General features: G+C 42.6%; 1 protein-coding gene across 1 annotated transcript; it reads left to right on the top strand.

Annotated features, from left to right (window-relative positions):
* Positions 1-21: 21 nt before the first annotated feature.
* Positions 22-9,378, top strand: LOC121673067 (mitochondrial amidoxime reducing component 2-like). Its single transcript, XM_042046108.1, has 7 exons — positions 22-278; positions 448-621; positions 3,655-3,817; positions 5,231-5,371; positions 6,043-6,104; positions 6,193-6,264; positions 6,787-9,378. The coding sequence occupies exons 1-7, from the start codon at positions 34-36 to the stop codon at positions 6,914-6,916; spliced, it is 987 nt and encodes a 328-aa protein (XP_041902042.1). The 5' UTR covers positions 22-33; the 3' UTR covers positions 6,917-9,378.
* Positions 9,379-10,938: the final 1,560 nt, after the last annotated feature.

Raw genomic sequence — 10,938 nt, 5'->3', positions numbered from 1 at the left:
GCCGCTCCGGGTGCGCGGCGCGGCCCAGTCGCCATGAGCGGCCTGCGGGGCGCGGCGGGGCCGGCGCGGCGGGCATGGCTGTGGGGAGCTGCGGCGCTGCTGGTGCTGGGCGCCCTGCTCGGCACCTGGCGCTGGGCCGGCCGCCGCCGCCGCCGCCTGCAGCGGGTCGGGACGGTGCTCAGGCTCTTCGTGTACCCGGTGAAGTCGTGCCGGGGGGTGTCGGTGCGGCGGGCGCAGGTGACGCCGATGGGGCTGCGCTGCGGGGAGCTGCGGGACAGGTAGGCGGCCCGGGCGGGGGCGCGGAGCTCCGGCCGGGCCCTGGGGCCCCCGCGTGGCTCCGCGGTTTTCAGGTGTTTCCTGAGGGCTGGGAAGGAGCACCTGCCGTGCGGGTGCTGCCGAGCCCAGCGTTAACGCTGTTGGGCACCTTTGTACCCCGTCCCGCCGCAGGTTCTGGCTCGTGATCAGGGAGGACGGGCACATGGTGACAGCTCGCCAGGAGCCGCGGCTCGTCCTTATTTCTGTCAGCTGTGAAGACGGGCACTTGACCTTGGAGGCCGCGGACATGGAGAAGATGTGCGTGCCTGTGAAGCTCCCCGAGAAAAACCCCGTCCGCAACTGCAGGTACTGAAGACGGCTTTTTCTTTCCCCTCTTCCTTCTCTCTCAGAACTGTCTTTCTCATGTGCTTTGCTTTCCAAGATTGTGTGAGGCTTTGCATTTTCTTATGAAGAAATTGGAGTGTAGAAGTTCAGTACTGGTATGTCTTTTCTGTGTGGGTATTTCTCACCATCTGCTTAATGGAGATAGGCTTCAAACCAGAGCCTATACTGACAAGACAAGAAGTGGTGTTAGTAGGTTTAGATTAGCTATTAGGAAGAAATTCATCACTATGTGGGTGGTGAGGCACTGGCATAGGTTGCACACAGGAGATGTGGATGCCCCATCCCTAGAAGTGTTCAAAGTCAGGTTGGATGGGGCTCTGAACACCATGGTCTAGTGGAAGGTGCCCCAGCCTATGTTAGGGGAGTTGTCCTAGGTGGTCTTTAAGGTTGCTTCTATTCCAGACTGTTTTGTAATTCTGTGAAATCCCCTGCCATGTGTTACACAGGAGGCCAGGAATAGCTGTCATAACAAAAGCTCTGCTTTTAAGCTGCTCAGCAGTGGTGAAAACAAATCTCAGTAAAGGATGACACAGTATCAAAGACCATGTGTTACACACCTGCCAAATGAACTGTGATCTTCTGTCTTCACAGAATGTCGTGTTTGCTTATTTGTTTTTACTTCTAGTGTTTTCACTTTTGCTTGCGTGAGCAGTCACATCTCAGAACCTCAGTCATGTGTTTTGGGGTGTCTTGGTCACAACTACTATGTGCATCAGCATTTTTGGATGCACACTGGCCATTCAGAGCTGGTGAGATGTTGGAGTTTAGATTCCCTGACCTCTGTCTTTAGGCATTTAACTGAGGTGCCTCAGTTAAAAGCTTGGTTGCACAAGGCTCACCCTGTGGTCACAGGGGAAAGATGGGCATCCCAGGGACTTAGGGCATTCCCTGTAGGTGCTACCCCAAAGAAGTTTCAGGTGGATGGGTTGCAAACAGCGATTTAGCTGTGTGCTTAGAGTTTTGGTGTATGAGTGCAGGCCTAGTTAGTTTATCCAGGTATTGAAATCCATGCTGGAAAACTGCCAGCAGGAAGTGGAAAACCTTTTTCTCTGCTAAAATGTCAGTTAATATGTAAGTTTCTAAAAGTGTTTGGAAACTGTAAGTGGTATAATGCCCTGCAAAGATACTGTAAGTGTTTGTTCTTTGGATAGCAGAGATGGTTAATGCACCAGCTGCTGTAATTGTAACTAAAACAGTGCTGGCAAGGAACTGAATTTGCTTGCTTTTAGCATTAATCTGTTGCTATGGAAACCCTTGATCAGCATAGCTCAGTATCTCTGTTTATACAGGGCAGGTGCAAGTTCCAAATGGTAGCATTTCTCATGGAGAAATGGAACAGAATGCATAATGCCTATATGTTAGCCAATGACATGCACTGCAAAGCCATGCAGTTTGCAAGATGTCATTTTTCTAAAATTTGCTGTGCCATTAGAAAAATGTTTAAATAGCCTAATACATTTCAGTAATGAAAAGTTGGCTTGGATTTCTCGTATTTTCCAGTTTTAGATCTCAGTGATTTGTTCTTCTGGTCTGTCTTTTTTTTTTCTTTCTTGCCTTCCTTCGGGTGGGTGCTCATGGGAGCTCTTGCCCCATAGGTTGGAGCTAAAGCAGTGCCGTAGTGCCTCTGGCTGCACATGGCTGTGCATGTGCTGATCTTGAAAACTGCAAATTTTATGTGGATATTCAAAAATCCTGTGCTTGGGAGAGTCAAATATAGGACCAAAGCCATTGTATAGGTACATTTTCTTATTGTGTAAATGCTAGAGGGTTTCTAGAGCCCCCTGGCTAAGAAACCTCGTGCTCTTCTTTTGTGCCCTTTGTCATTGTATGTTCTAACACTTAAATTGTGTGATCCATTCCCAGCGATCCCTGTACCACTGAGTGCTTAGGATAGATCTGCTTCCTGAGTGGAAAGCAGTAGTGTTGGAAGCTGTAAGAGCCTTGCCTCTGTTGTCCTGCCAGTCAGAAGGCATGCAGGAACTGTGGGATGGAGGGAGGAAAAAGGCAATTGAATGCTGTCTGGGGCAGTGGCATTTGATCCCAGTCTGTGTCACAGGGTAGACAGGAATGCCAGCAGATGGAGCCGGGATATTGATGCCAGCACCCTAATGATCACTGCCCCAGATGAGTAAAGAAAGGCTCCTAGGAGCTGGGCTCACTCTAGATGAACTGCATGGGCATCCCTATGCTTTAAGCTGCCCAGGATTTGATTGCAGATAGGAAACTGCAGTGCATTTGGGTCAAAATGGCGACTTTGAAGAGTGTAACAAAACTACTCGTGATTGCTGTTAAAGTTTATTGAAAGGTTGAGTCAAGGCTTAGCTTTTCTTGCCAGGAAAGTGTTTCTTGTGTAACATTGTTTCTATCCTACTGGCGGTTGCTTTTTGTGGCCCACAGACTTTATTTCCATTACAAATCTTTAACCTCTCTTAAGATACTGAGCTATTCTGTATGTGAAATCTGAGCTGAAGAGTCTCACTCATCTCTGGATAAATTTTTATAGCACTAAAATCTGAAGGAAAGTTTCCTTAACAGTTAGGGACACTTCTAATTAATAGCATTTGTATGTATCAGTTGTGGTAACTAATCACATTGTTTCAAACTATCATTAATTTTCTGAAATTAGTTACCTTTCAGTTAATTTCTCTGTAGAATTTTTTTGGTATAGCAGTCACATGCAAATGCAAGAGCAGACCCTTTTTTTCCTCAAAGTAGGACAAACAGGTAGGTTTGTTACTGTCACTGATGTGACAGTTCGCTCTGGGCGCATTAACACTGGTTCAGAGCTCATTCTTTCACCAGCTGGTATTGTCTGGTCGTGTCCATGTTCCTTAGCTTTCAAAACACAGTGGCCATGAGGAGATTGCCCACTGGAAATGTTTTGTTTTCTGTATTTTGCTACCACTGTTGAAACATGTTCTTTACCTTCGAATAAGAAGCTTCCTTGAACCTTCATGTGTCCAGCTAACTTGCTGTTGTGTTGTAACTCTCCAGGGTGTTTGGACAGGATATCCAAGGCAGGGACTGTGGTGATGAAGTGGCTCAGTGGATCACCACCTTCCTGAACTCAGAGCCCTGTCGACTGGTGCACTTCGAGCCCTCCATGGTGCCAAGAAAGTCAAAGGACACTATAGCCCTTTTCCGAAACACAGATGAGGTAAATGAATGCTCTTTTTCTCAGAAGTGTGTCCTTTTAACCATTTCTGCCCACCCACCAGAACCTGCCCCTTCCATCATTGATGATTGAGCCCAGTTTAGCAAGGTGTGTAGCTGTGTACTAAAACCATGTGAGTATTCTTTTCTGTGATGAGGTGACTTGCTTAAGTTTTACTTTAAATCTGTTTTAAGCTATTGACCATTCACAGCTAAAGAGTCTGATACTTGAAGAGGAGTTATTACATTGCAGAATACAATACCCTTTTGTGTCTCAGTGAATAGAAAAAAGTTACATCTTTAAAGATGTTTTGATGGTGTAATCTGTGTTGCACAGAAAGACTCCACTCCCTAACTCTTGTTAGGTCTGGGGGTGTACTGATACAAGTTGTTACTTCGTATTTTGTTTAAAGGAATGATGCTCAACCCAGCCTTATAGTTGTAGGCCTAGGAATAACAGAGAAGGTTACAGAGGTTTTATCTCTCTCCTTCTGTGGGAAGAGGCTTGAAGGTATGATTTTAGAGAAATTTAATGCAGGTATGGAAATGAGATGCTGTGCTGTGACATACTTGTGTCAGTTGAGCAACTGCTGCCCTTCTTTTTTCCTGAACAGCTCTCTCAGGTGAAGATGGTTTGAATTGTATCAGATGTAAGGTTTTTAAACAGCTCAAAATTGTGAGTACCTTGCCATAGTGATGTTATTTTCTATAGGGCATCAGTGTCTTGCTTGTTATTGTACAATATTGTATTATTATTCAATTATAGACTTTTATAGATACGCATTTGTTATGTAAGGGCACTGAGACCAATACAAACACAATGTTTTGGCAAAAGGGACATCAGATTAGGAGGGGTGGGTGATGTTCAGAAATTGTAGCAAGAAAAGAGGCAGAATTTTTTGGATCATTATTTCAATACTCGTCATCTTGTGGTTGGAAGGCATGAACAAGAATGGAGTAAGAATAATATAAGAGAAAGGCAGGAGGATTATACACTAAAATTCTTACCAAAATGTCTCTCTTTTTTGTTTTTTCCCCCCACCTCTGTGGAGCTCCACTTCTCAGAGGTTTAGAGGTTTTTGAATACTGTTCATTGGCCTTGTTTGCTAATATGGCCCTCCCACTGCACAGGCATCCCAGACTGATGAGTGGAAAGTTGTAATTGAATACTGCTGTTCTGGGTGTGGAACTCCCTCTGGTGTTGTGATAATGCAATTTGAGCACACAAAAATTGCCATGGTTACTGTAATAGGATAAAGCATGTTGTTTTCCTTGTTAACATATTTTCAGGAAAAGCAAAACCTGAATGGAGCAGCCTAAAAGGCTGCTGTTTCCAACACCTGTCTTTTGCCATGCAGTAACTTTTCTCCCTTGCTCTTTCAGCAACCTTACGATTTGTTGGTGTTTGTTTCTATAGGTTGCCTATCCTGACTGCAGCCCAATCTTGATCATCTCTGAAGCTTCAATGGATGATTTAAATACCAGGCTGGAAAAGAAAGCTAAGATACAGAACTTCAGGCCAAATATTTTTGTGACAGATTGCAGTGCTTTTGAGGAGGTAAAATAACTGTCTGAAATGTCTTTTTGAAGGCTTGGTTGTGTTTCTTTGTAACTTAGTTTCCTTATGTGATGGTGCCTACAAGGGCGAGGAAAGCTGCTAGTCTGTGATTTTTACAACTCAATTCCAGAGGGAGATAAAGCTTCAGCTCACATCAGTGCACATGAAACATTGATGGAGGACACAGGTCTGTGAGTGATTATTTCTCAAATTGAAGAAGTTCCTAAAGCAGGAATAGATTTTTTATCTCCCAAGAGGCTTTGCAATAGAAAGCTTGTGTAAATGAGAAGCAAAACCTTACTTCCACCAAAAATTTCCTTTCTGCAAAACTGTTGATTTACCAGAGGTCACAGATCTAATTATCACCTATACAGTAAGAATAAATTGTTTTAGGTTCAGTGCTTCAGACAAGTGCATGTTGCAGAACAGGATTGATTACTTGTGTGTCTCTCTTTTCAGATGTAATTATTAGTGTGTCCTGAACTGGATAAATGCAGTGGCAGTAGGGTTTTCATTAAAACAGTGCTGTAGTGTAACTGTGCATATTTTGAAGGTGCAAGTAAAGGTGTTCATCTGGAATGGTGCAGCTATTTATGAATGATGGTGCCACTCCTGGAAAAGTGATTGCATGTAGGTGTGTCTAATCTGTGCCTAATGTTTACTTCCCTCAGGACACCTGGGAGGATATTCTTATTGGTGATGTGGAGATGAAAGGGACTGTGTGTTGTGGCAGGTAAACATTTGGGACCTTTATTTTACATAGGAACAAAGAGGTTTATGATAAGAAGCCCTGACTGATTTGGCACTGTCTGTCATTGCAGGTGTATTTTAACCACTGTTAATCCTGACACTGGGGTCATCGACAGGAAGGAGCCCTTGGAAACATTGAAAAGGTTATAAAAATACCACTGTTTGTTAGACTGTGGGAGAGGATTTAGGCTAGACCCCAGCAGATGTTAGACTAGTGTTTTAAAAGTGGTTTGGAGTGTGTGTGGGACATAATAATGCAGTGTAAAGGTCTGTGTATATTGGCTTCCAATCTACTTGAAATTCTATATGGTAAGAAAATTCAGGAAGTTCTCTTCCTTCTTGCAAATTTCACATTCCCTGTCTCTTTCATGCCTGCTATGATGAAAGCTTGGGGTAACAGGTATTTAAGGTATCTAAAGGTCTAACTTTGACTTTTCTTTTTATGAAGATTTTTGTGTATATATTAGACATGAATATGTGAGTACATTCAGGCTTTTTTTTCTCTATTTGAGCTGCTTGGTTCCCTTAATTACAACATTTATTTAACTTTTAGCCTAGTATGATGACCAAGACATCATTATTTGCATGTCCTCTCGTTCATCACTGATATTTTAATGTTTAGATTTTGCTACCACTGATTCTAAAGAAAGGCTTTCTCTCTGCAGTTACCGCTTATGTGACCCCTCTGAGAAACACATCTACAAAACCAGCCCTCTCTTTGGGAAATACTTTGCTGTTAACAAAACCGGAACAATTCAAGTTGGAGACCCTGTGTACAAGATGGTCTGGGAGTGAAAGAGATTTTGATCAGAAGATGCTTTTTCACTTTGATATGCAAATTGTTTTTCCATGTACACAGTCACCAACATAACTTTTTCTTCTTCCTTGCAATATTTTTTGTACTTTTTAAGGTGCAGGAGGTTCTTTGGGGCTGTGAAGTGCCAGTCTTTTCAGATCACGTAATCTACTGGCATACCTGTAGTAACCACATCTGCAGTTTTTCTGGAGGCTGTGGTAGAAGAAACTGGTCCAAGACAGACTTCACAGCGCTACTGTGAGCATCACACCTCCTAAAATTTCACATCAACTGCAGTATCGGAATCCAAAATCACGCACAGCGGTTTGCATCGTATGTTAGATGCATTTAGTGCCTATAAAGAACCACAAAAACAGTCATGCTAAGCACAAAGTATGTTTGTCACAGAGCTGCCTTTACGAATGGTCATGGAATGCAGATGGCAGGGCTCTGCCACTCTCCTTTGGTCCTAATCCTCCCTGGATCCACTCTCCTTTGGTCCTAATCAACTTGCCCTGTCTGTGTTCAGAGGTAGTTTTTAGAAGTGTTTCTTTCCTTGCAGTTGTGTCCTGAAGATTGCTACTGTCTCTTGAGATTGGAGCAGTATTAGAAGGAGGATTGTGAGCTGACAAAATGATACTCTAGTCTGGAGGTGGGGATGCCAGGTAATGATGTGTAAGGCTGTGGGTTTGTTTAGTTTGTGACCTCTGCTTGACAGTTTGAGCAGTCAGTTTTTTCTCCTGTGAAGAATACTGTAACACTGAAGCTGTAGAGTAGTGACGCATTTGCTGACGTAGCAGTAGAATTTCCACTTTGACTAAAGGAACTGGATGTTCACTGTGTCAGAGACTTTGTGCACATTGGAGGGGAAGAAAAGCTGTAGGGAGTGATCTGATGTTGAGCCTGCCCTGTTCAAGCTGCTGTCCAGGCCAATGTTGTAGGGCTCATGCACAGCTCCTCTGTGGCTCAGTGAATCCCTTTGTGTAGAAAGTTAGGCTGCTAAGCAGATGTTTGGGAAGCTGCAGTTTGAGCATGTTAGCATCCTTACTGGTTCTATATTTACATCTCTGGTTACCCCCTGTCCTGCTCCAATCTAACCAAAATGTCAGCCGTTTGTAGGAAGCTGATAATTATATTTCCTACTGCATAAAACAAATAAGGGAGAAAACTAGTTGAATTATGGCAGTGTTATCTTTTCTTTAAATGTTATATGATTATACTTTTTTAAAAAGTGGCCTCCAGGACACAAGCCAGCCATCTTTCGAGTGCTTGTCTGCTTGTTTCTTTTTTATGGATTAATAGATTTGGAAAAAGAGTATTGCCCTAGCCTAAAAGAGGAATCTAATTAAATATGAAGAAGAACAAATATGATCCAATCTGATGTTTAGGTTCTTCATTTTCTGTTTTAAGTAGGAAGGTGGAATTTTGATGCATGCTCACAACTCAGACCTGTAAAACAAAGAGCCATTGAGCTTTGAAAAGGTGCAGGTGAGTGTATGTGGCAAGCCTGAAGCAGTCATGTAGGGGAGTTAGTTTTCTATTATTTGTGAACTCAGAGTTGCTCTGAATGCCATTTTGTCAGCAGGGCGCTCTGTAAGATTAAGTTTTCCTGGGATGACAAGTGCCCAGTTTGAAGTGCATGTTGCTTGTTTGTGTATTGTTATGCCTGATGCAGCAACTAGTGGGAAGAAGTGAGAGAAAAAGCATCTTTGGAAAAGAAAAAGAATTTTGAGGTTCACTCTTAAAAAGCACATGTTGAAGGTTCTTAGTATTAGAAGCTGAAAGCTTGTGGGATTCCTAATGGTATTATTAAGCACAGGGAGCCTGTTGGCCTGCCAAAGCAATTAGTTAAGTGTGTGTCTCTTCATTAAGTTAAAGAAGTGGAAGGAAAAAGAGCTGATTTTTTTGCTTCTGGCCAAACACATTTTTTCCACTACTGTTTCAGCAGCACATCAGCATTTACATAACACAAATAGTGTGGTATAGATCCTGTTGCCTCTCATTAGGCAGCTGTTGATTGGGCTAATTTGGAAATGGGGCTGTCTTTGCAATGAGAAACTGCCAATCTGCATTCCTGTTAGGGAGAGGCCGTAGATCAAAACCCCTGATTTACTCCTGTAAAGCCTCTTAGAAGAATACGGCTGGAATCCTAAAACAGGTGTGCATCTGAGTACAACATGGTTCACAGATGACACTTAAATCAATTATGTGATCAAAGAGGGCCATTTTGTGAAGTTGAGAGCATGAGTTAGAACATTGAACTATCAATATCTTCATATGACTGTTGAATTGCTGTAATTGTAGGAATTGCATTTGATTTTGTTAAAGCCATTTAGAAAATTGACTGAAAACATGTCAGTCATGAACCACTGTTTTTTAAATTGTGTACTTAAAAATGTTAATTGTTTTTTAACTCTAGAGGAAGAAAATGAAAGTATAAACTTCTAATGAATCAAACTTTCTTAAGGTGTAATATTTATTTGTGAATTTTTTTTTTTGTTTTCTGTTTCAGCATTTAATTTTGACTACTGTTCCCAGGATCTCATATCTAGTTAATACTGATGATTGTCTTCTTTAATCCTACCTCTGAGTTCAGGAATATATGTAGCTAACCAGAGGATATTTGTAAGAGAGCAGAACCATCAGATGTAAGTGGTCATCAGACTCAGTTTTGCTACCCTTATGATTAGATGAAAAAGATGTTTACAGACTACCTTTTTTTTCCAGACGTGTATGAAAATAGGGAAAAATGGGTTTAAAAATATGAATGTTTACTCAAGTCTGTGCAAGGTCATGTCTGAGAGTATAATACCAAAACTTTTTTTTACAGCATTTATTGTACCAATAGTTCTTGCAGAAGACTATGTATGAGAATAGCAGTTGTTAAAAGCATAAATTTCTGGGTTGCTTAAGATTTGTGGTGGGTACATTTTCCTCCAAGTCTGCTCTCCCTTCAAAAAACCCAAGAAAGATTCTGCTTCTGCATCCTAAGGAGAAAAACAGCCTTCCAAAGGCATCACTGCTGCTCAATAAGGAGACAAGAGATTCCTGGATCTTGCCTCTGAAAATGGCAAATGTTTCAAAAAGGGCTTCCACAGGGTGTTCATTTCTGGTCTATCCCTAGCCCCTTAAATTGCCTTTTTCTCATTCAAGATCCATGAGAAATTCCCTGTGCTGGGTAGCTGCAGGGCTGAGGGCTACACATGCAAATCTTTCTTTTGGACAAAAGATTCTAAAAAGTGATGCAGGCATAAAGCCTACATGTGTATCAGTCTTCAGCTGGAAGAGAGGCAGTATTCATACCTCACAAATGTTTATATTTTTACATCATCTACATTGTGTTAACAATCTCAGCTTAGAATGTCGCTGTTACTAGTAATTATCTTTGCATTTTACCTGAAGAAATTGGTAAACTCAGTAAGGGTTTCACACACTGGGCCTTTTCTGTAACAAATCTGCTTACTCATCATGACAATAGTTGGATTCTGGAGCCAGAATCTTCACTTGTATTTGCTTTCCTGGTGTGGGACGAGGATATTAACCTACAGATGCAAGCCTGCCAGAGTTCAGGAAGTGTTTGGACAATGCTCTCAGGCACATGGTGTGATTCTTGGGGCTGCCCTTGGCAGGGCCAGGAGCTGGACTTTGGTAATCCTTGAAGGCCCTTTCCAACTACAGATTTTAATTTTCTTAACTTTTCTTTATTGTTGTTTGTTTTCAAGTATCCTCAGTTCATGGGTTGCCTGTGTGCTGTCAGAGCCACTTCTGGGATAGTGCATGGAGAAGGTGCCCCCAGCGGAGAAAGGAGCTGGATACTGCAGTGTGACCGCACCATGTGTGGGAGCACACAGCACTGCTCAGTGTAGGTGAAGCAGGGGTTAGTGCCTCTTGGCTCCCCAGCTGCTAAATACCTGTTTGGGATTGTTAGAACCAGGATGTGAGCAGTCAAGCCTAGCAATGAAGTTTGGATTCAACTTGTGGCACAGGTGTGTGTCATTTGCCACAACAGACTGGCATGAAG

The sequence above is a fragment of the Corvus kubaryi genome, unplaced genomic scaffold (assembly GCF_017639235.1).
Source record: "Corvus kubaryi isolate FWS band 111438036 unplaced genomic scaffold, C.kubaryi_AGA036_p1.0 65156, whole genome shotgun sequence".
Taxonomy (NCBI): Eukaryota; Metazoa; Chordata; class Aves; order Passeriformes; family Corvidae; genus Corvus; species Corvus kubaryi.
Note: the sequence above shows the minus strand (reverse complement) of the source record. Positions and strands in the feature narration are given on the sequence as shown.

Coding starts and splice junctions, on each gene's coding strand:
- LOC121673067 (XM_042046108.1), top strand. CDS start 34: ATGAGCGGCCTGCGGGGCGCGGCGGGGCCGGCGCGGCGGGCATGGCTG. Junction 622..3,654: donor AACCCCGTCCGCAACTGCAG/GTACTGAAGACG, acceptor GTAACTCTCCAG/GGTGTTTGGACAGGATATCC. Junction 3,818..5,230: donor TTTTCCGAAACACAGATGAG/GTAAATGAATGC, acceptor TTGTTTCTATAG/GTTGCCTATCCTGACTGCAG.